General features: G+C 41.1%; 1 protein-coding gene across 1 annotated transcript in view; it reads right to left on the bottom strand.

Annotated features, from left to right (window-relative positions):
• The window catches only part of dscaml1 (Down syndrome cell adhesion molecule like 1), a 100,774-nt gene that overhangs the window by 22,942 nt on the left and 52,195 nt on the right, over positions 1 to 25,637 (bottom strand). The window contains exons 4-18 of the mRNA XM_084951758.1: positions 17,557 to 17,703; positions 17,168 to 17,446; positions 15,868 to 16,143; positions 13,765 to 14,064; positions 11,232 to 11,374; positions 10,473 to 10,602; positions 8,369 to 8,647; positions 7,497 to 7,625; positions 7,148 to 7,327; positions 5,553 to 5,758; positions 4,254 to 4,350; positions 3,971 to 4,099; positions 3,578 to 3,745; positions 3,241 to 3,311; positions 2,818 to 3,058 (exon numbers count right to left, since the gene is read on the bottom strand). Coding sequence (XP_084807884.1) covers positions 2,818 to 3,058; positions 3,241 to 3,311; positions 3,578 to 3,745; positions 3,971 to 4,099; positions 4,254 to 4,350; positions 5,553 to 5,758; positions 7,148 to 7,327; positions 7,497 to 7,625; positions 8,369 to 8,647; positions 10,473 to 10,602; positions 11,232 to 11,374; positions 13,765 to 14,064; positions 15,868 to 16,143; positions 17,168 to 17,446; positions 17,557 to 17,703 — 2,775 coding nt within the window. The remainder of the gene's footprint in view (positions 1 to 2,817; positions 3,059 to 3,240; positions 3,312 to 3,577; positions 3,746 to 3,970; positions 4,100 to 4,253; positions 4,351 to 5,552; positions 5,759 to 7,147; positions 7,328 to 7,496; positions 7,626 to 8,368; positions 8,648 to 10,472; positions 10,603 to 11,231; positions 11,375 to 13,764; positions 14,065 to 15,867; positions 16,144 to 17,167; positions 17,447 to 17,556; positions 17,704 to 25,637) is intronic.

Here is a 25,637-nt window from a genome sequence, read left to right on the forward strand (position 1 = left end):
GGCTCAGAGAAGAGCTCGAGAAGTTGTGGAGGCTGAAGGTAACAGTGGTCCCAGTGGTAATCGGAGCACTAGGTGCGGTGACTCCCAAGCTAGGCGAGTGGCTCCAGCAGATCCCAGGAACAACATCGGAGCTCTCTGTCCAGAAGAGCGCAGTCCTAGGAACAGCTAAGATACTGCGCAGGACCCTCAAGCTCCCAGGCCTCTGGTAGAGGACCCAAGATGAAGGATTGACTGCCCGCTGGGGCGAGCGGGGAATTTTTTTTTATGTTTTCAACTATTTTGAAAAACCAGTGTCGCCATTAGATTTCTAAAGTTCATTGAGGTTATATGGATATTGAGTTTTCAGGGGTATCTGCAGCCTGAAGTTAAACATTATGCAGATTATTTTTAAATAAAGATATGACTTTGGTAGTTAGTTTATTAATAAATCTATTAACAGACCTTCCTGAAACTCTAAAATACATTTCCATATCAAACTTAAAGTGAGTAAACAGGTGATAGATGAAAGGCCATGCCATGTGTCAAGCCTGATGTATAGGACCATTTCTCTTTCTCTGTACAAGCCTCCCTCTGTCCCTGCCTGTCCAGGTGTCCTTTCTATTGGCTACCACTGACCACGAGTCATTCAGGCTTTGAATAAAGACCACTGTTGAAGATGAACAGAAGTCAACTTGTGAGAGAAGGAAGCGCAGGAAGAGAGGAAGAGTGCTGACTGAAAGACAGTGTAATGAAAGAGAAGGATTGGGCCAAGTCCACCAGGGAATTTCTCTGCAGCTGGTGAAGAGAAAGGAGGAGGGAGGAGGATGGAGGACTGGAGGGAAAGGAGAAAGGAGGATCAGAAAACCAAAACATGGTTTTGCATGAATAAAAACTTTAGCTTCCATATCTAAATAATGAGAATGCAACTAAACACAACCCTATTCCCACCTTTACCAGAAGCAAAATAAGAAGGTTAAGAAGGTTAGTGGGTTCAAATGGGTGTCTCTAATAGGGCTTGCTTATACAGATATTTTAAAATAAAAAAACAAAACAAATGAACAAAATAAACCTTACATAAATGACTGCATTAATTTGGGGAAAATAACAATGATGAACTCAGGCTATAGGGAGGAGGACACGCGGGTGATGGGCAGAGGAAGAAGGGAGGAAGAGAGTTAAAAGCAAGGGGAGCAAGGGAAGGGCAGAAAAAGATGAAAAGAGGGATCAGGGAGACAATGCGCTCAGCTGTGGATAATTACAGCAGGAAGCTAGCACAGGGAAAGAGAGAGAGACAAACAGAGAGACAAGCTAATTATAATTATTTTTAGTATGCTTGTTGTTATCACTATTATCATAATGGCCATCAATATCGCTGTCGCCACGGTGACAGCCACAGGAAAGAACTGGAGGGCTCTGTCTCTTCTAGACCAATGAGGCTAAGCCAACTGTTCACTGGAAGGACAAATATGTATGTGATTGGTGTATGTGTGTTTGTTTGTACGTGATACAAACATGCAAATGTAGGTAATACATGACGGAGATTGAGAGAGATAGTATGTAACAAAGATGGCTGTCTGCATTTAGCATGAAGATGAACTGCCCGATGCTAAAGAAACAAAGAGTGAGAAAAGACAAATGAGAACACAAGAAGCACGACAGATGCAGCCGCCTAGTCCAAAAACTGGAGGCGATGCGTCAACCTTAATTCTCTCGAATGGATGAAAGCAAAAAGAAGTCCGTATAGCTGACTATAAGAAAATTACAATACTTCACCTTGAAGTATGTTGTCAGTAAACAGTTTGATCTTAATTGCATAGCTTAATTTAATTTGATGTGATGTTTAACTTTTTTTAATTATGGTCAAAAAGATGATATACCAGGATACGATTTGCCTACCTAAATAGTGGCTGCCATAATGCTAATTATGAGTATAACAACTGTCAACTTGTCGTGGCTTTCATTTGTTTTATCAGCAGCCAAAAGTCAATTAATACAGTCAGCATAGAAACCAATGCTTAATATATAAAAAAATAAATTAATAAATAAATGATAAAATAATTTTTTTAAGAAGGTGTCTGCCCTTGCAATATAAAGTTTAGCCCTTGAATGTCAGGTTGAAAAGCTAAATGGATCAAATTCAAACACAGGACAATAAACAAGGACAAGGATTCATTGCTCTATTGTGATTGCGCCATCAGTTTACTACACCAGCCTCTTCCATCTTTCCCAAACTTCTTTTAAGCTTGTGTTGCACAGTTTTGTCTTTTAGTTGGTCAATTTGTTTCATCAGTTTTTTTTTCCCCAAAAGTATCAACAAATCTCTAATGTGTTTGCTTGGTAAACTATGAATCTTATGCAACACTTTCCAGCCTAAGAAAGAGGGTTTTGCTCTCTAAGTGCTTTTTGTGTTTTAGTCATTCATCCAATAATGATCGGGACGTATTGCAGTATATACACTCTGTCTACACTCACTTTACATGAATCACAGAGGTTATCTGTGTAGATGGTATTTATAAGGGATTGGAATTTCAACAGCCAATATTCATTCTTGCTGAGGCAACAGAGTGAATGTAGTAATTTGAGGTTATACAGCACGGCATGATTTGAAAGAGACCAGACTGCAAAAGCAAGAAGTACAATGGCATGAGAAATAGTGCAGAGGCTGATATTTCATATGACTGACTTTGTCCTTTTCCACTGCACATTTGCACTTATTTTGTTTTATTTGTTCCAATATTGCTACAGGTCATTAAGGTAGCCAACATTTACCTTATTATACAGTCCTACAGACAATTAAATCCCTTTACACGTATGTTGACACAGTTGTGTACTGCTCACCGTCTTCTAGTGTTGTAGCATTGATCTCTGAGCTGGAAGGTCCTGTGCCTGCTCTGTTGAAAGCTTGGACAACCACACCATACTGGGCAAACTTCTTCAGGTTGTCCAGTGTGTAGACCTCACTGTCTCCAGTGGCCTTCATCTCCACGATGCTGTACTGGCCATTACTACCCGGGCCGTTTTCTCTGTAACCGATTTGGTAACCGCGGATGACACCGTTCTGCAGCTCCTTCCTTGGAGCCTAAAGGTTTCCATTTGAAAAAATGTTCTCACATTAGAATCAATATTCATATTGCTAGATTGTGTAATGACATTGACACCTCCACACATACATTAAGATGAAAAATAAGTTAATCTGAAGAAATAATGATAAAATAATATAAGGCAAAGCTGGTCAGGAGACAGATCCTTGAAATGCATTACCTTCCATGTGACCCTGATACTCTGAGATGTCACAGGCTGCAGGATGACATCCATTGGAGGACCATCAGGCTCTATAACAAGAGAGACAATGGGACTGAGTGGAGGCATTTCACTAATGTCAGAAAAACATTAACATTTCCACGTTTCGTACTTTTTCTTGAATATTTAGATCAAAAGAGGTTTCTTTCAGTTTTATTGAGACTAGCATTCAAAATGATTAGTCAAGGACAGATGTCAGAGTCATAATAGATGTAAACGCTAATTGCTCATACAACAAGCAAAAAATAAAATATTTGCCTACATTCATGCGAGTAGAAAGTGCTGTCAAAAGACTTACGTGCTTCCTCTGTGCTGATAGTGAGTTCCTTACTAGCCTCGCTCTTGCCTATAGCATTGTAGGAGTACATGCGGATACTGTAGACAGATGCAGGATGAAGATCCACTATGTTGGCCTGGTTGTTGGTTGGAGAGATATTTCGGGTGGCATGCTTTAGTTCCCAGGAATCTGACAAAACAGGAGAAAATAACACAATTTACTACTTCAACACTTTGGATGGACATGGGAAGTTGGGAATGCTATTGGCATTCAGTTTAAAATAGCTTCAAGTAAAGAGGCTCAAATAAAACAAGCACAAACAGCCTAGCAATTTTCAGTGTAGAATATACTGCTACTTTTAGGGTCTTTTGCAATACTTTAATAAAATAAATCACCGACTTGACTTTTACTCACCTGTTTTGTTCTTGTATTCGATATCGTATGATGTAATTACGCTGTTCCCATCAAATCTCTGTGTCCACCTGAGATTCATGCTACGATCTTTCACTTCTCGCACCTCTAGCTCTGGAGGGTCTGGAGGCTCTGAGGTTTAAAATTAGACAAAGTGAACAAAAGGAGGCAAGAAAAAGGGGGAAAAAAGGACCACATGAAAGACAAGTTCAAAGGTGAAGAAAGAAGCTTTTATGGTGTTAAAATGAGGATGGTACAGTACATGCTTTTGCACATGGATGCTTACCTTGCACAGTGAGCTGGATAAGGCCTCGTCCCTCTCCGTAAGAGTTGATGGCATGACAAGAGAAGAAGACTGAATCCTCACGCTCTGCTGGCTTGAGCTCAAGTGAGAAAGGTACAAAGAAAAAAATGTCAACGAGAGAAACAACTCTATGTCTGCATAGACAAATTGTGCAAAGCTTTGTGACGAAGAAGTGCCTCGGTGAAAGTTTTTGCTTGACCATGTTTTGTTTGGTATTTAGGCGACTCTGTTCACCTCACTGAAAGGTGTAACAGAAAACAGACACCTGTACACTCGGCACCCACTGCAGTTTGAGTGCCGAGTGTTAGTTTTTGCCTAAAAAACATTTGGTTGATGTGTGAGGTACACATACACCGACAAAACATACAAAACACTTGATCATCGGTGAGGTTGTAACACTCTCTGAATTCAGTGAACACAAAGTTGCTCCTCGTTTATGCGTCTCCCTCCATTACCTTTTGTTAATATCTGAAAAACATGGCATCAGCAGGCTAAAGAAGCTCCGTGCTTTCATTTGAGCCTGGCCAGTGCAGAATTTCCGTTTTAAATGAATTAGGAGACAACCCGTGGCTGCTATGACTGCCACGGTATGTTAGAGGAAAATTAAGACATAGAGATATTGAGAATTAGAATTTCTGTTTTGAATCTGGGATAATAAAGTATATCTAATCTTGTATTCTGATAAATTAATTTAATAATAAATTAATTTCTCTTACACTAACTGTTTGCTAAATTTGTGGCCAGCACAATTTGAATTTCTAACAACCCCAAACACACAAACTGGTTTTGCTATCTTCTTTCTAATCTTAACGCTACGAAGCACAGACAAGGAAGGTACAAAAGTTGACACTGTACCAAATAATTTGCTTTGCATGGTGAAAGTTACAGCTGTTTTCACAAGTGAACTCTGGAATCTCTGGAAAATCACCGTGTGATTTTCCGTTTTGGACTTTGTCTGAAGATGCACCTTCTAATCGGTTAACTGCGTTACTATCCCATGAGCGCAATCAGACATTACAGGGATTTTATGGTGGGGAACTAGGAGGACAAAGACCGTTTAATGTCTAAATGAAGTCTGTCATTAGTGTTCACAGGTACAATGCTGTCGGGTAATATGTTGAAAAATTCAGGGTTGAAGTCTGGGTGTGAAAAAGTAAATCAAAAGAAAAGATTTAAAGCTCATGCATCTGTCAACTGAATAAGAGTCGGTGAGACATTAATGTCTCATTTCATCAGAAATGATCTAGATCTTCTACTATATATAAGTCTTTTTTTTTTTACCTTGAGTGTTGACAGCACCTCATCAGTCTTTTCATTGGGACTGGTGGTAATGGAGTATCGGGGGTTGCGATCGGGGTCGATGACGGTGTCACCCCTTTCCCAGCGGATGATGATGGGCCATTCTCCCCTGGCTGTGCAGTTCAACTCCTTCAAGTGACCCTTCTTAGCCATGGTGGTGTTGGGGTGACTGGTGATCATTGCTGGGACTGGAAGGAGACGGGAAATGGAGTGTGAGATGAAGAGAAGGCAAGAATAAATGGGGTGAAGCAGGCAGAAATGGTAACAGTAAACAGATTGATGAGAGGGATGTTAGATGACAGAAGCAGATAAAAGAGGGGAGAGGGAGGAAGGAAAAAAGAAAGAGTAAGTGGATAATAAGGAGGGTTTAAGTGGAAAAGCAGAAAGAAGGGAAATAGCAGAGAGGAGAAAGGTGGGATAACTGGCAGTTGAAAAAGGTGGAGTTCAGAGTAGCCAAGTTCCATTGCAGTAAAGTAATGAAGAGCTGTGGTCAATGAGGTAAAGTCAATAAACCTCCTTCCTCATTCCCCAATAGTTAACACTGGGGTCTAGGTGAATGAAGAGGCAAAAACGATACACTCTACCTTTCATGTACACTCTATACACAAAATCCCTTTACACACTCAATCTTCTCTCCCCAACAGACACAAGGGCACACACACTCATTTACACACACAAAATATCGATCTGAGGAGGCTTCTGCTGTTTTGTTTTCATCACTTATTCATCTCACCCTCCCTCTTTTCCTCTTTTCCTCCCTCTCCGCTGAGTGAAACAGACAGAATTGAGGGAGGTAGAGGAGAGGAACGGTTCAATCAATAACACTAACACCAGAAGGGGAGAGAGAAAGAGAAAGGGAGAGAGAGGGAGAGGGGCAACCCTGTGATAGAAAAACATGATGAAACTAGTAGATAGATTTATGTGCAGCTTGTTATATGTGTCTGTGTGTACAAGTGTCAAAAGGTGCCAGAATATTAAGCCTTGACATCTCTGTCGTGATTACAGATTTTTGGTCAAGGTCAGTGTACTGCATACTAAAAAATATATTGGCATCATATAACGCTCTACTAGATACTGACAGTCAATGTGTCTGTGTGTGTTTGCATACACATTCTCCCTGTGGAGTTTCACATTGCATTACATAGGGTGTTACTGACGTCGAGGGCAGGTTGAAGAGATTGATTGCAGATAATGGTTAAGCTCAAAGTCATTTTGATCGTCTGTAGACAGATCCCGAGAGTCAAAAGATCAATCGCTGAGTTGCTTGCTTTGTCAATGTCTATCGCAGATACACACACGCACTTTTTTTTCATTCTATACTGCATGTTTTTTCACTTATGTCCGCGGTCACCTTTGCTCTTCGAGTCTACGATGGTGCATGTATGTGCGCGTACGGTTGAGCCCGAAGAGAGAGTGTTGCGAGCTGGCTCATTGGTTTGACACGGTTAGTGAGTGCATGTGGATGAGGACCGATAAAGAGGGAGCGCTGGAGCATCCCAGATGGCCTCACTGCAGTCGTCTGCGTAGCGAAGAAGTCATACCCTGATACATTAACCAGTGCAAGTTTGTATACTCACTCTTAACTGTGAGGACCATGCTTTTGCTGATGTCTGAGCCCACGCCGTTGGAGGCCTGACAGAGGTAGAAGCCCCGATCCTCTTCCAGGACATGTCTGATAAGTAAAGAGCCATTATTCATGATCTGAATACGGCCCGTCAGAGGCACAGGGTGGTACTGCTGTGGGTTCCCAATACCCGCTGGACAGAGAGAGAGTGAGCAAAGGAACATGAGATTATGATGTAGTTAACTGCCAGCATATGCATTTTACTTTGCACAGAATAGATATGACAATGTGCAGAGAACAGCTGACGGAGGCACATCACAGTACATAAATAAAGAATTTAGGATCGTATAAAACTCATGTACCTAATGCACCTTTGGCATGCTTCCACATGACCTTAGGAGGAGGGTATCCATCAACAGAACAGTTCAGGATAGCTGACTTCCCATAGATCCCATCCTGGTTATTGGGCTGCACCACAAACCGAGGAGGCACTGGAGAATATTAAACACGAGATTGATATTTCTGTTATTATTTCAATAACCTCTAATGTTTAGTGAGGAAATGGAGATGAGTATGAATTTAAAAAAACAACATATACTAAGAGTTATCCTCAGTTGAAAATTTGATAGCTGATGATGATGGAGAGCACTGTTTAACAAGTTAATCAACTGAAGTGAGACTGCAAAGGCCATGGAATATAATTCATATACATTTTAAACTCATCAAACTATTCAGTCACCATTTAAGTGCCTTCACACCGCAAAAGTATCCCTGCATCCTCTCATTGTGCAGGTTACACTTTTTACCTTAATTTTTCAAGTTGTTCAAAAAAAGGCTTTGTAAGAGGTGACATAGACTTCGCAAAAAATAACCCTTTCTTCAAGTGTTAATGTGCTGATAATTAAAGAGAGAAAAATCTAATGTTATTTGGGGGATGTGGAGATGTCCTGTAATACTTTAAAAATCTTATCTTTTTTGTGTTGTGTTGTGTTTCGAAAAATGTGGCATTAAACCAAAAAGGTATTGGAATATCAAAATTAGAAGTTAAGGATCCAGTGCAAAATCACTTCTGCTGTTTGATTTTTGACCATTTTTATTTCTATCATCCAGGTCCTCCATCTTTATTCAAGTGGAATACCAAATCTCCAAAGTGCTCCTTTTTCCTCCATTTGTCCTTCATCCCTTTCTAAATATCTCTTTCATATTCTCTCTTTTGTGCTCTTTCTTTTCTTACCTGTAACCGTGAGCTGCCTCTCTGTGCTGACAGTGGCAGCATCATTGCTGGCAATGCAGGTGTAGTTGCCATTGTGCTTGAGCGACACCTTGGATATCTGGAGGGAGCTCATGAACTCCTTCGTGTCGATAGTGATGCCCGAAGAGGGCACGATCTCCTGGCCGTCCTTGCGCCATGTGATGCGTATGGGCATGTCCCCAGACGACACCACGCAGGCAATGTACATCAATTTACCGATGGAAGTCGGAGGAAAGTCAAATGGCTGGATCAGTGGAGGAACTGAGACAGGTAGAAAAGGCAGAGAAATTGGATGAAAGAGTCCAAAAAAATTAACCAAAACAACTAAGAGAAATACAAGGTCCAAGGTATAGTGGGAGGGTGAATAGATATGCAGAGACAAAGTAGGGGAGAAATAGTGAAATGAAATAAAAGAAGATAAGTAAAAGAGATAGAACGGTTAGATGAAAGAGAGTGGAAAATAGATAAGGCAAGGGTACATAAAAAGGCAAGGACAGGCAGCGGGGTGAAATAAAGGGTATATAGAGAGAAGTCAGTCTAAGGCAAAGAGAAAATGGAAATAAAGAAAAAAAATGAATGAAAACAGTTAGAGGTCTGTTTAAATGAGCAGGGTGAGTAAAAGGTGAAGACACAGATTTTAGGCAGATATGAATAAATGAAGTATAGAGAAGAGAGACGGAGTCAGATGTGAAGGCATAGAGAGGATATGGGCAGACAGACAGTTTTGAAGATTCAGGGGCATCTCGAGGACATGGAGTGGGAGAGTGAGTGGTGCAAAGGGAGAAGAGGTAAAATGAGAAAAACAGTGAAGAGATAAAAAAGACTGTGTTAGACTGGGCATGGTTCAGAATCTATCATTTTCAGCTGACAGTCTGATTGGTAAACTAGTGGTCCAACTGTCTGTGAGACTGCGGGAGATCAAAAACATGATTTCTTGAGTCTTTCATTTAAGCCTTCACTCCCAAAAGCTTCTGCAGCCCGGCCTACTAGCCCACTACCCACTCTGCAGCCGCCTGTGCCCCCTACCAACCCCTCCACTCCACCCTACCCTGCCCTGCTAAAACCAGCCCATAATAGCTGCTCTAATTAGAGCCCCATCCACAGGGGGAAGAAGAGTGTTACCATGGATACCGGCAGAGGTGATGGTGGTGGTTTGGAGTGGGGGATGAAGTAGAGGTTGTTGTTGGTGGAGGTGGGGGGGACTACAGCTGAGACATCTGGGGGATTTAATCTGGGCCTCGTTAAAATTCATCTAATTAAATCAAAGACATGACAAGCACACATTCATACAAGCACATACCTAAACCCGGCAAACGTGTGCATGCACGCAAATGTGCCTGTATACTCACATGTGCAAGTATGCACAGACCACTGAGCCACACAAATTTCACACATCATGCCAATGTCAAACAGACACGCACACACACACACACACACACACACACACAAACACACACATACACACTCCACGCTTATACTCGACAACTTCCTAAAACAAACACATTGTTCTGTTGCAGCTGAGAGCAGAGACAAACATACAAGGTGACATGCAGAATACACACTCATAGTCATCTCTCACACACACACACACACAGACATACACATAATATATATATATATATATATATGCATGAGTATGATATGCACACACACAAATCGTATACAATAGCTCTCCTGCTCTATGTAATTGCTGAGTGGTTGAGAGCTCACACTAGGCCACTCCGCCCCTTAATCAGGGGTTATTAGAGGCAATGCATACAGCATTGTTCTGTCTTCTCCCTCTGCTTCACTCACACCATCTTGCTCTAAACCAGTTTTGCTCCCCAGCATGTCTCTTACAATCACTCTCATTAGCATTCATATTTTTTTTTTTGTGACACAGTAAAACAAAGTCAGATTACTATAAATTCTGGTTCTATATAATTTTGCTTGTAGCATATTCATCTCTTTTCCATTTACAGAATTTACATCACTGAGAGAAGATTATGTGCATTCTCATGTCATAATGCCTCTACTGTATGTAGCTACCCAAAAACAGATACCGACCAGCAGCTACTGTTTCAAAGCTGTGACCTCTGTGACTTACCTTTGACAGTAACATAAACAGTCTGTGTGATAAAGAGCTGCGGTTGGATGAGCACGCTACAGACATAGGCCCCCTCGTCCATCCCTTTCTGAACATCGCTGAGCTTTAGAGTCCCGTTCTCATACACCACCTGGACAGACATCAGCATTATTGAAGTTAAATAAGAGGATGCTCACACATATGAGACATACTTGCTTTGCAAATTAATTTCTTTCCATTTTTTAAGGATTTTCGAGATTCCATACAGGATTTTTTTCTGTACACTACTAAATCAAATAGGACCAAAACAGTGTAATGTAACAGGCCTGTATCATACAATAAAAAGTAACAGCGATGCCACTGATCATTAAGTCAGTGTTTCAGACAGCAAAATCCCTTTTTATGGTTAAACACTTGCTTAAGCTTTCATTATAAAATGGATGTATGAAGATCACCTGCTCTATGTAAAGCCACTGTCTAAAAATAAATTAACGATTTTAATATATATACATACAAATTTTTGTAATTTTGTCCAGCTATGTTATTCTAAGTTATGAGATTCATTATGGATTTTTTTTTACAGTAAATATACAATATTTCTAAATAACAGCTGTTAAACGACAAGAACACAAGCCTCTTACGGATAATCTATACACACAGTGAGAAATATGTGTATAGATTAAATGCTTTATAGTGCTGTATGAAAAACCAATACCAAGATATATTTTTATTCATTTTATTCATTTATTTTGGAGCAGAAATGGAGAGCACTAACTCTACCTGGCGATGGTTGTCAGGCAGTAGAAGTCCCTCCTTGTACCAGTTTATTGAGTAATAAGGGTACCCAATCACACGGCAGTTTATGAAAGTGTTTCTTCCTGCTACGGCGGTGATATTCTTCATTGGCCGAATCCTTGGAGGACCTGATGGAGAGAGCAAGCAAATGGGGAGAGAAATGGAAAAACAGAAAGAGAGATGGGTTGATCAAAAAGAAGAGAGGAGGAAAAAAGAAGTGTATTAATTGACGGTGTCAGAAGCAGGTCACGGGAATTTTAGGAATAACGGGGAGGGTGGTAGGGGAGGGGGGCTGGGGAAGGCTAGTGGACAGAAGAGGAGAAAAGCTTGCAGAGGAGAGGGAGAAAGAGAGGTTAAAATGGCCTGCCTTAGTGTTAAGTTTCTTTTCTGGTGGAAACAGTTTCTCACCCACCCTCAGATGTTTTCTCTGGAAAATATATTCACCTCATTTCTCACCGATGTGGGATCTTAAGGAATTTTTTTAGGTTTATGGAGATTACATATACTAAGACGTTTACTAAAATAGCCTTATAAACATGAACTACATTTTTTTTTCAGGTTTAGGCAGGGCATAAATTGGATAAAAGTGGCTCATGTCTTTCTACTTTTGATAATTTGCACTGTTTCTTTTAGGAGCAAGCGGAAACTAGAAGAAGAAAACACAGGAATTCTGCATTTCAGACACCAACGTTAATATTGTTGTTTACAGGTCAGACTGGGCTAGAGATGGTAATTTTATTTAATGCTACTGACATTTAAACACACCGGGATTTAATATAATTGACTGCATGACATCTCTAAAAAGAGAGCGTGAAATACAGAGAAAGGGAAAGTGAGTGGGTGAAACCAATGGGAAAAAAACCCCCTGCTAAAATGACACTTGACTTTATTCTGTACTTCATTTTGTGAGAAGATAGCACTTTTACATGCCCAGTAATAACAGAGTTTTCATTCATGCTGACCAACCAATTCTGATGGTTTCAAAGCAAATCTTTGGGTGTAAAAGCCCTCCCTTGTTTGTGTCAGTGTCTGAAATGCGCTTTATGTTTTCCACAGTTCTAAATTATGACAAACATGTTATTTAAATGTTGTGGTCCAATAGTGACCACAACAAGCAACTAGTAAAAAGCTCAACTACCTCAGTATAAAGTATTGCCAAGAGGCAGAGAAAGGCTGAGGACAGGTAGACAGGCAGTCAGGCCGACACAAAATGTGTTTCTGTTTAGCATCATTGGAAGACACTGTGAGCTATCACTCAATCATCTGTCACTTCTTTGTTGACCTCCTCGCCACTGTTCGTCTTGTATCTTTGTTTTTGTCTCTCCTTCCCGTCCCCCTACCTCTCACTTCCCTCTGTCTCTCTCCCCTCCCTTTCGCAGCATGTGCCAACCTTTGAAGTCGCAGCTCTGACGAGTCAAAGATGTATTATTCAGCAACACCGTCACACACAAACACAGATACCGTGTTTGTGTGACACGCGTGTGCTCAACTATGTCTGTGTGGCTCAGAATGCTTGCTGTGGGTCCCTCGCTGAATGAGATAAGTTGGGCGTATCACATTTGAGTGAGTGGATAAGCATAGCGCTGTGCTGCTGTTTCATTTCTGAATGTCTGTGTCCATGTACGCGTCGTGGCTGTATTTGTGTCAGTTTGTGTTGCATGTAGGCTTGAAACTCTCTGGCAGCGGGGCTCATTCTCACTCCAATGATCGTTCTGGCATGTCTGCTTCGGGCAGACTCACATGTCACAACTACACATCTCACCAATGGACAATGAAAGCAGAGAGTGTGTGTGTGTGAGAGAGAGGGAGATGGAGACAGTGATACAGCCCCGTTCAGTGGTGTCACTCCTCATTCTTGTTATCTCAGACGACAGTGACATCACCTGTCCTGTCACCAGAGTTTACCATCACTCCCTCAACATACATTGCCACTCCCCTTCTCTTATTCTTCTCCCATTTCATGTACTCTGCCTCACCTACATCTCTGTCTTTCTGCGCCTTCTTAGGTTTCTTCGTTCAAGTCTCAGATTACCTTAATGTCACGTCCTCTCCATTAACAACTCACAGTATAAAGCTGGAAAGTTTCCATTTGAATATTCTATCTCCCTGCAAGCATGCTTATGTGTGTACATATTGATGTGAATACAATTAGATAGACTTGATGGATGACTTGGTGTATTTGTCTTATCTATGCATGAGTTTACACCAGCACATATGCAGCTGGAGGACCCAAACTGCACAGCAAAGAAGACAGAAAGAGACAGAGTATATGGGCTAGTGAAGAAAAAATACTCTCCCTTGTGAGATTAATGTGTAGATAGAAAGATGGACAAACAACCAAAAAGAAATAAATTTAAAAAAGGAAAAAAGGAAATTTTGAAAATATACATATATACGAGGAAGCAAAACACACATACAGAGAAAGAGGGAGAGATATAGAAGGGTACAGGAGAGGGTGGGGTAGGGGTCAGGCTATGAGAAGCCTCTGTATGACTGATATTGAAAAGTAGACAGGCACCTCTTACGTTTATGCGCGCTTGGTACTCAGCACTACCGGCTGAGTTTCGTGCGGCGCACCGATACACTCCACCATCACGAATCTGTGGGTTGCTGACGTTCACGTGGCTCACGGTGCTGCCGTCAGACAGGGTGTACTGACTGGCTCTGACACGCGACAGATCTCTGGCCACGGGCTCGTCGTCCAAGGTCCAGGTGATGGTGGGTGGAGGCGCTCCTTTGGCAGCACACATCAGGGAAAACGGTTCACCCGGGACAACCACCCTCTCACTGAAGGAGGCAACAATACGGGGTGTGCCATCTGGAAACAATCACAAGAGATGTGAAGTGTGAATTTGGAGGAAAAATGTTACTTTTGCTCCTCTCTAAGCTAATTTCCCGAGTTCAATCTTTAAGCCCACTCTCTTCTGATTTGCCCCTAGCAAAGAGAATTTGAACGGCAGGTAGGCGGGGCTTCTGTGTTTGTAGCCAGAGGTGTGTCCCTGAGATGACCCTATTTTAACAAGTTCCTCTTTCGCTGACAGAGCAACAAAGTCTTTAGAGCAGAATGAAGCCTGTGCTTTTGGCTCACATATAGTACTTGTAAAAATGTTTGTTTGGGATCAGCGCAGAAAAATCAAGACACTTTCCAGATGATATTGCATGGCGGATCAAATTCTGATGGCACTTTTCTGCATTCATAATTTCATCAATTTGACAAGATACCCAACACCACTGGCTGAAAATGCAACTCCAAACCATAAATCCTCCACCGTGTTTCACAAATGGCTGGTACCTGGTACCTCTTTTCTGATTTCATCAAATAAATTCGGAAAATAACTTTAACAGAAATGTCAAACTTGGATTAATCCCTCCATAAGACCTGTTTCCACTGCTTTTTAGTCCAGTTCTTGTGGAATACCTCAGCCTTTTCTCCCTGTCTCCCTCCCTTAAGAACAGCTTCTTGACAGCCACCTTTCCACTGAGACCATTTCTGATGAGGCTTTGGCAAAAAGTATATGGATCAACTAAAGGGCCAGATGCATCTCTCAGGTCCTATGTCATGTCTTTGCTGGAATTTTTTTCTTATTTCATAAGAACATGGTTTTCAAGTCTTGTTCATCTGCTGTAAACAGTTTTCCGAGCCTGCCACTTCTTCTTTTATAACCCACTTTCAGTCCAGTTTCACATTGCACACCATACAAAAATATGACACTTTTTCTATGCTGTTATTTTTGAGCCTCTATTCTGAGTGCACATAAAAAATTTTGCAAGTGCAAATGTTGCATTTTGAGGATACAATTATTTTGAGCAAAGAAACGTTTAATTTGAGTGAACAAAATTCATTGCTTGGGCAAAAAATGTATTTCAGTGTTTGCTATTATCCATATACACACACACAATAACAGCCCTCTCACTCAGTTGTTGGCGTTGCTCTTGCTCAGATCTCTGCTCTGTGTGCTGACGGACATCTGCAGACCTGCTCAGCGGAAAATGGCTTAACCCAAACATACAAAACACATTCTTCTGAAAATGGCCAGGTACAAGAACTGGTCTGAATATGGATGAAAAAGCAGCAAACAAATCTTGAACAACTGTTGCTCAAGACCACTTACAAAAAAATTAAAATTTCAAGTCGGGCTCCTTGTAAGGAAAATATAGGGAAATAAGGAGTAGCTCAGGACTCTACGTTGAGATGATTATGTAAAACTCCGGCAATATTTAACCCACATAGGCCCATAATAGTCATAGCTGGTTACTCCAACCCTTATGGAGGAAGGCAAAGTAGACTTTTGGGGGAAAAATATGGATATGTCTTCATGCTTAAGTTGGAATGATTACTTTCTTTGACTTTCTATAAGAGAGCGATTTGATAAAAACTAAAATGATATATTCCGATTTCCTAGGATTAAGTATGGTTGTGGTTGGGCTGGGATTGTCAACAATGACTGCTTAGACTTCAGAGGGTTAATATGAGTATAGACCACTGTAACAGAATATGCATAATAGTAATTAACAAAAAGCTGTTTGTTGTTTATTATTTTTTCCTTTTCTATATGTGAACAGTTTTGAGTAATAGACATAGACAATTTCTTACAAATATTAGAAGCATAATTTTCCATACCTTCTAGGAGAATGATGGAGAAGTCCTGGGCAGTCTGGCCTTTGCGTGTGGCAAAGCACTGGTAAGCACCCGAGTGTCTTTTTTGTGCAGCAGAAATGAACAGCGTCTCATTGTGAGCACCCTGGATGGAAAAGTGCTGATCAGGCAAAACAGGTTCTGTGTTGCGGTACCAGGACACCATATAGTGAGGAGAACCTTGAACAGCACAGGAGAGGATGACTGTACTGCTGATCCCTGTCTTCAGATTTTTGGGAGACAAGGTAACCCGCAGTGGCTCTAAAGGTGGTAGAAGGAACAGGTAAGACAAAGTAAATTAAAAAATGAAAAGGGATGAAGCGGTAAGCAGCAAGCAAGCACAGAAGCCAGTTACTACCCAAATATTGAAGGTACAAAAACTGGTGCGTGTCCCTCGGGCACTAAAAGGTGTATTATTTGCATTGCTGCACAAGAGCAATTTTTATTGAGCTATTATGTGCTGTTCAACACAAATAACATGTTGGTATAATAAGTCTGTGCTTTCTGTATGTATATCATTTTTTCTGTCTTTTTGTGTTTGTGTGTGCGCGCACGCTCTAAGCAGCGAGGAAAACCGAGACAGAAAGACGAAAAGGGGAGAAAATGTCAGTGAGCAATAAAGCAGCTGGTGTTAGGTGCTGGAGGCTGCTGAATGTGTGTGAGCATGTGTGTCTCTGTGACAATGAATGTGTAAGACTTTCTTCATGGGCACTGAGTGTATATACTGTATGCTTGTCCAAATTTGTGTGTGTGTGTGTCCCACCTTGCATGCCCTGTCACTTGAGGTTTGTAGGCTGTGCAATGATGTGCCCTGTGGCCAGTGTACTCAGCGTCCACTAACTCATCTCAAGCCACCCTCAAATTTCATCTCTTATCTTTACCAACTCCATAACCTCCTCTAAGTGTTCTGTGTCTTCTATGTGTGTCACCTTGTAACATCTCTTATATTAACATTAATGTTATTGTATATATTCCATAACCTTCTCCTCTCTCTCACACACCCATCGGAAAATGGAGCGACGGGCCTGCATGACCACTGTTCTCTGTCAATGTGGAGACGCTTCACTGCGGTTTGAGAACACAGTGGGGGAGCAAGCCATCCTTAAATATCAAGCTCATGCTCGACCTAGACGAGGGTGGTCACGGCAGAACCGACAGAGCTTAAAAGATGTCTCTATTGCGGTTTGTGTCCTGATGTCACATTTACTACTTCTGCCTATTGCACTCAGTTGCTATTTGAGGGGAACACTGGAGGACAGGAGAGGCAAATTAAAAATTTACCCACCTATCACGTTGAGGTGACCCGTCACCTCTTTGGAGCCAAAGCTGTTGGTGACCTCACAGATGTAGTTGCCGCTATCCTCGAGTCTCAAGTCTGAAATGGTGAGACCAGTGATGCGCCGTGTCCAGCGCGAGTCTGCTGGTAATGGTCGACCATCCTTTAGCCAACGGATGGTCGGGTTTGGATATCCAGAGGCGATGCAGGGCAGCTCCACATTATGCCCCACCTGCACCTCACCGGACTGGAAACTGTCCAGCACTGACGGGGTGGACTCCGTAGGGTCTGTAGGTTATAAAGGTCACAAAAAGGTTTTATTGATTTCAAATACCAAAAATCTCAAAAACTAAAACTTAAACACAAGTCTCTTTTTCATAGAGTAACTTGTTGCTTACCCAAAACAGAGAGCCTGGCTCCGTTGCTCTGACGAGTCTCTCCACTGTACTTGTGCTTTGTGATGCAGCGGTAGGTGGAAAGGGCATCTTCCTTCTGCACTTCTGAGATGTACAGCGCGCCAAATGAGGTCAGGAAGAATCGATTGCCTGTAGAGGAGAGCAGAACAGGAACGGGTCAAAAAAACACACATGCTGTTTATGTATATCCTGTTTTATCTTTTGTACGGCTAAATAATAACAGCATGTTTTCCATTTGATCATTTAATTACACATGTATAAGTTCTCAAGATTCACAAAGGTAACCCTATTAGCACTATATGGACAAGTATCAGATCCCAACTCTTAGTCTTTGAAGTCGATGTTTTCAGTCCCATTGCCACTGCACAGCAGTCTACCTTTACAAACATTTTTGTGAAGGAACGGGTTGTTCCAAAGAGCTCACTGAATTTGAGTGTGGCACTGTAATAGGATGCCACAGTCCCAACAAGTCGGTTTTCCACCGTAGATTTTCCATGATCAACTGTGAGTGGTATTATTGTAAAGTGGAAGTGTTTAGGAACCACTTCAAAGTGTCAGGCTGCATTCAATTACAGAGTAGACAAAGTATTTAAAAGTCACCAAGTCAATAACTGCAGAGATCCAAACCTGCTCTGGCATTAACATCAGCATTAAAAACTTTGCACTAGCAGCTTCATGCCAAGGGTTTTCATGGCTGAGCAGCTCCTGTAGGTGTTAAGGGTAGGTGGCCCAGAGCTTTTGTTCATATAGCATATGTGCGCTGCTGAAGAGTTGGGGCTACTAGCTTCACCAACACTGAGCATATTTGTAAGGAAAAAAAATCACAGTTTTTGGAAGATAAAAAGCACTTCTATAATATACATGTCATCAAAAGACCCAAACACATGAGTGCTTTTAACTGACTCTGTCCCGTTCTTTTAGTGAGATGTACACAACGGGAAAAAGACATTTGAGAGGAACGAGAAAGAGAAAAGAGAGTGGGGAGTTATTGTAAGCGTTAATAATTGATGTGTCGGTGCGTGTTATGGTAACAGCAGATTAGCGTCATTTTCATGTCACATCAGTGACTGCTTGGACTGGCTGCGATTTATCTGCATGTCAATAGACAGAGTATCTGCACATGTGTGTATGTGAGAGAGAAGAAAAAGAGAAGGAAGGAAAGGAGATGAGGAGAGTGTATTTCAGTGTTTCATTCTTTCCGCTTCTCTGAGTCTTTTTGTATTCTGTTCCCCCCAAAGGGTTATTTTAGACAGTGTGCACTTCAGAGTTTGTAGTAGATTGCAGATTGTTTGGTTATGTGAATGCTATTACAGTGTGTGTGCGCGCATTTGTGCAAGTGTCTGTGTGTGTGAGAGTGTATGTGAGTGTAAGAACATGGTGACTGTTGTTTGCCGTACACGATGTTTCAATGTCTCTTTGCAGTGTTGACAAGAGAGAGCTTTAGTAAAATGCAGGTGCATTGAATAGTTGAATACTAGAAATATGTGCCAAGCACAAAAAACACTCTTACTCACTCACACACACACACACACACACAGCTCCAAGCAATAGGTCAGCGCCTAGTCATAGCACAGCATTATTATTGTTTTTTAGGGGTTTTTTTTAGAAACTCTTAGGGTGCAAGCAAATCAATTGGTTTATGGAAAACAGCTAATGTAGTGTTAAAACTTTATTGTGACTGTTTGTTTTTTATACACTTAAATTGTAAAGTTTTAATCAGGAACATAGCTAATAATCATTTTATTGACAAGATGATTTAAATGATTATTTTTTTACATTTTTATTCCTTTATTGTGGCTGGCAAACGGTGAAAAACTGTGTATAATACGTATATGCATATGTTTAGTGTGTATTAAGTATCAATAACCAGCTTTGTATCTGTCTATGTGTGTGTGAGTGTGTGTGTCTCCTACCACAATGTGTGCAACAAAATCAATGCATTTTATGGCTGCACAAGTCCATCCAAAGGAGATTTATAAAACAGAGAAGACTGACCTGGCTTTCTGCCACACACACACTAACAAGACAGATATGGCGGAGAGTCGCGGCTGTACTTCTTCACCACAGTCACACCTTGGCATTAACCTTTGGTAATAAATACAGTCCATTGGGTCTGTTTGCAATTGTACATCAATTCTTTTTTGTTATCTTGATTGTTAACACAGTTTAAAAACGACTCAGATGACGTTTCAACTTGTTTGGTGTATTTATTCATTATTTGATGAGCTATATTCACCTGGATGAAATCTGATCACAGTACCTTCCATTACAACTCAGAGCACTTTGTGTTTTTTACATAGAACAAATTCCTTTTACAAAGACTTTTTCTTCTTTAGGCCTCAGTCGCACATATCTAGAGACGTGTCAGTGACCCTCTCCAACCTCTGGTCGTTAGGTAAGGTGTATTCCCTGATGCTTACTAGCATATCACTATGGCCGCCCTTAGTTTTCATGCAAGATGCTGACTTGCCCAAAAACACTCGATGAAAGCAATCTGCTAAAATAAAGACTGATGCAAATGCAAGTAAGTGCACAGCATACTTCTTTGCAAACAATTTCACCTAGCAACTGCCAGCAACTTCCAGGACTACTTGCCCACCAGTTGGAGACTACACTTTTTTCTCTAATAACAGGGCCTTGCCAGGTGGTTGGTTGGGAGGGTGGGGATTGCTTTGCTGACCTAGGTCAGTAGGCCTGTGTGTCTGGGGCCTTATACACTGTCATCCAATTACAGATTGTTTGTCAATACCAGGCATAAATTGAGTGATTTATTTAAGACTATTTTTGCAAGCCAAATTAAGACATCATTATAAAAATTGTTTTATATAACCATTTTCTTAACTAGGGTAAAAAGGCCACAATACCAGCTGATAATGGGCATAAGACAGCCTGGAGAAGTCATGAGTCTATCGCAGAGCTTACACAGAGAATGAGAAACATCCAAACTCACATCCACTAAAACCAATTTGGAATCATCAATTATAGTGACATTTAGGTCTTCGGTCATGAAATGGCAGTTAATTCTAAAACAGGATTTAATGCATTTGAACTAATCGCGAAAGAGGCATTACAAAATCTTTGTGTGTGTGTAACTAAGCTGTCAGATTTCTGAATATGCATACACACGGCAGTGTCATCTTGTGCATCTGCATGGATATATGAAGTTCACACACGCGTGTTTTCATGTGAGTCAGACTGTTGTGCTGAGTGCTAAGCGACGTAAGCTATAATTTCCAAGCCTGCCCTTTTGTTCCAACCTAGGTATTAAGCCTTACAGGATAATATGCACTTGGTGAGTAGAACCCTGTATAACACACTGCTACACCCTGTCACAACATGCCTGGAGAGAGGAAGACAGACCAGAGGGGGGTGACGGGAGGGAAGAGTGGTGGGTAGAGAAAGAAATGGCTAAGAATGGAGGAAAGGAAAGTGATGCAGGGGACCTTAATGAAAAGGAGCTTGTCACTGCTGACTGTGAAGGAAACTTATGCCAGCCTTCTCACTATTTTTCTATACTCTGTTCTTATCTTGTGTTTTTTTTCTCTCTTGTTCAAACTGCATAAGGATCCAAAGAAAAGAATTCATCCTGCATCATTTTTTTCTGTGTAACCGATTAATTTATTCTGTAAATTAATAAATATCATTAAATGTTACATTAAAGCTGTGGCTACAACTGTAGCTTGTCTCCACCAGTGTGTGAATGTGAGAGTGAATGAATAGTGGAATTGTAAAGTGCTTTGAGGGTCTCGAAAAGCGCTATATAAATGCAATCCATTATTATTATTATTATTATTATTAAACATCAAACTTCACCAAACCAAAATAATAATTAGAAATTAACAAAAATGCATATTTTACACTAACTATAGATTGTTTTAGCAGTAATGACGAACAGTATTTTCTATTCTTATTAATATGCAGATATTTTCTAGGTTTTAAAAACTATTTAGAAAAACAAAAAACCAGAAGTGACTTTAAACAGCAAAAACCTCAAGGACATATACAGGATGCTAACAGATGGCTTTTTTGAGAAGCCTAATTTACCTTTTAATCCCCTTAGATGTCCAGCTGTAGCATCTTCCCTAAGTAGGGCTGCAGTGGTATACCAGATTAAAAGCGGACATGGTATAAAAACTGAGAGTTATCATTCACTATGCATCCTATTATTAATATGCTTTTTCAAGCCAACCTGCATGCACATATCTTCTTTCCTTTTCAACTGCCTTCCAGTCATGGTCATTGTAGCTGGTAGCATTAAAAAAGATTTTTTTATCTACATGGTGATCATGACTGACATTTGGTCCTTCAATGCTGTGATTTAAATGCGTATCCAGTGTGTAAAATTAAGATAAAAACAGAAAATGTAAAAAAAAAAAAAAAAAAAAAAACATGCTCTATTTTCCCCTTGACTGCACTGACCAAAGCTTTCTACCACTCTTCCTCTTCTTTCACTACTGATATTTAATTTCTAGCCACTCTCTGCTTCCCTGCTGTCTTTGGAGATGTGACACACCTAAAACAGGCAGCGACGGCGAGAGGCAGTGGAGTATCGGAAGGGTCTGGACCTACAGGGAGGAAGACGGCAGATGGAGATTGATGGAGGGAGAGATAGGGAGATAAAGAGAAACATGCCGCTGGGAGTGACAGAGGAGGGAGTGAGAGTGAGAAGGATGAGGGGCCTACAGGCCTGAGAGCCATACATGGGTAAAAACAATTCTTCTACGTCTTTCTCCATCTCCCGTTCTCTCTCTCCCTCCTTGCAAGCCTCTCCTTGTGGGAGAGGAGATCAATTCTCGTCTAGTCTGCCTACGCCTCCAGGAGTTTGTTGATGTTGTTTTTGAGTGTGTGTTTGTATGTGCTTCTGTGTCTGTATTTTATTTATTTATTTTACTGTAGGAAGCAGGATGAGAATTTTGAGGTCTATCCTACACCCAAGGGAGGTGCAAAATCCTCTCACTTCCTCCTTGTTTTCCAACCTTTTCTTCCCTTTTTTTGCTCTTTTTTCCCTTTTTCTGCCTTCTGCATGGCATCTATTCTCCATCCCCAGTCTCTCTTCCACTCATTTCCCCTCTGCCCTCCACCTCTTTCTGTCTCTGCCTTTTTCCCTCTTAGTCTGTGCTCCTCTCTTTCAGGGGGGTCTGTAAGTAATGGAATCAGTTCAGCTGATCAGCCTGAGGCATCAAGTCAAGCCAAGTGCAGAAGCTGCTGCTAGATCTCTGTGTGAGCGTATGCGCACGTATGCCAAAAATTCCACAGGCAGACACATACATGCAAATAACGAGATGCTAAGATGGGGGGGCAATGAAAAAAGGATTAAGGAGCCCTGGAGCATCACTTGTCTTCCCCAAAGTTCCCCCGGAGAGAGGACACTCCTCTTTTTTTTAAGATATAGTGAAAAGGGGAGAGGAGTTGGAGGCAGAAGATGAAGGGATGTAGGAAAGGTGATGCTAAATATATTCCAGTAGTATATGGCTGCCATTTTCAACAAATTATTGTCAAATACAGGAGGAAGGAACGGTAGCATGAGAGCTCATAAAAAAGGAAAGCAGTGAAGAAAAAAATGATAATGTTAATGTAGTGATGTTGTAGCCACAGGGGAGGCTCGGAGAAGGAGACGAACAGATCAGATATGAAAAAAAAGATTAAAAAGTACCTAAGAAAAGATATACATATTTTGAGATGTTGACTAGACCAAGGAGATGAGGAAAAGATAGAAACAGATAAAATGGTTCAGGAAAAAGAAAAAAAAGTGACTCGGAGCGATACAGAGCGAGAGAGGAAATGGCGTAAGTAAAGGGGTTTGTTCTTGGTGCTGCCATGCAAATGAAAGCGGCGCTGCAGCAATGCTAACTAACAGCAATTCACACTGTTGGACTCATCACTTATTAATGCTCCACAGCTCCCCCCTCCCTCTCATCTCTTTCTCTCTCCCTCTCTTTACCCATTCCCCTGTCCCCTGCTCTCGCCAGGATCTCTCTTTTTTGTTCACTCTCTCGCTCGCTGTTGCTAGGGCCCGTGCACTCACGTGATAACAGCTGGGTAGGGGGCGCTGCGGTAGCACACAGCGACGTGCAAGTGTGCGTTTCATGTGAGTTTTGTGTGCACGTGTGTCTATGTGTGTGTCTTTGTGTGTGTGTGTGCGTGCACGGTACCCTTCATTAGAGGTAAAAACGAAATCAGCCATTTAAATGATGGCAAACGAGATCAGAGGAGAGGAAAGGAACTGCTGAATGGATCTGTAATTGATTCACAAGTCTAGGCTATAGGCCACAGAGGAGTTCACCACATTTCTCTGTGCATCCTGTCACTTTATTTTTTAGGCTGCACTAGTTAACAAAAACACTGATAACATCGAGGTTTGCCTTTCAGATTTTGTGCTAAATGGATTGCAGATTTGGTACAATGCAGGCCAGTAGTTGCACAAATGGACTTCTCACAAATGCATGTGCTCACAGACACACACTAACACACACACACACACACAGTGAGAGACACTCACAATCTGTCTAACGAGCTACACTATTCTTACTCCCACTGTCTTACAATCCACATTTGCAAAGTGCACTCAACAAACTGTGAGTGTGTGTTTGTGGTGAGTATCCTCACTACAGCGTGTTGCAGCAATGAACAGACAGTGGAGTACACCTACACATTCCTTATTTATTCACCTCCTCCTGATTTACCTTCTCGTTTCTATCTTCCTTTTCTTTTCCACTCTCTCCATTCAATTCGTCTCCATCTACCCTCCATCATTACAATGCTACTTTTAATGGTCAATCTCTCTTTCAGACACACATAAGCTGTCACATATGCTACAGTGACAATGAAAGATGTTTACTTTGTGTGTATGTGTTGTCACAGCCAGGGATTTAAGTGTGTGCTTTAAAAAAAACATTTTTATACAGTCCTCCATTTTCAGAGGCTACAAATTAACTGGACAAACTAGCATAATTTTAAATATAAAGATTGCTTTTAACACTTGCATAAAAAAATCTTTTGCACTCAATGAACCCATGAGCATCACAAAATTCTGTTTCCTCACTTGCAATGCTCTGCTAGGCCTTTAAAGCGACCGCCTCCATTTGCTTTTGAGTCTTTTTGCATCCAGTTTTTTCTATTTAATAACTGAAAAGCATCATCTGTTGGGTTGAGATCAGCTGTCTGACTTGTCCATAGAGGAATATCCTATTTTTTTACCATGACAAATTCTTTGATTGCTTTTGCCTTATGGTTAGGATGATTATCCATTTTGCGCTGTTGAATCAGTTTTGTAGCATTTGGCTGAATCTGAGCAGAGTGTACTGCCTTGTACACTTTAAAAGTCATTCTGCTGCTTCTATCAGTAATCACATGATCAATAAACACTGGTGACCTGGTTCCACAGGCTGCCATAAACGCCCATGCCATAACATTGCCTCCTCTATATCTGACAGATGATGTGTTGTGGTCGCACAACTTTTACAAGTTAATCTTGTCTTCTTTTCTTTTTTTCAAAACTGTAGAGAGTCCTTTAGATGTTTTCTGGTAAAGTCTAATCACACCTTCCTGTTGCTGAGTGTAACCAGCGGTTTACACCTTCTTGTAAGTCCTCTGTGTTTGCATTCATAAATGCAGTCGACTTTGACAGTGATATGCCTGCTTCCTTGAGCATGTTCTTGACTTGGTGAGATGATGTGAAGGAGTTTTTCTTGAAAAGGAGCTAATTCTGCGATCATCCACTTGTTGTTTCTGTGGTTTTCCAGTCTTATTGGTGTTCCAGAGTTGATTAGTGCTAAAATGAATGTAACGAATGTATACTGGTTTATTTTGCTTTAGCAGCCTGATGATGGCATCATTCACTTGAACATGATTGGCATATAACTGTCCTACTTTGGGGCCTGGAAATGGGGGACTATAGATAAAAATGGCTCTAGGGTTAATGCAATATGAAGTGTAAAACTCTGCACACAATCATATCTTGATTTAAATCATCTTTTTTGAATGCAAACCCCCTACTAGTGTACAGACACAAAAATATATAGCCATATTTTAGTCAAAAAACTTATGGAGCTATCCAGGTTTGC

This window comes from Perissodus microlepis, chromosome 14, assembly GCF_051167445.1.
Source record: "Perissodus microlepis isolate ML-2025 ecotype Zambia chromosome 14, ASM5116744v1, whole genome shotgun sequence".
Classification (NCBI taxonomy): Eukaryota; Metazoa; Chordata; class Actinopteri; order Cichliformes; family Cichlidae; genus Perissodus; species Perissodus microlepis.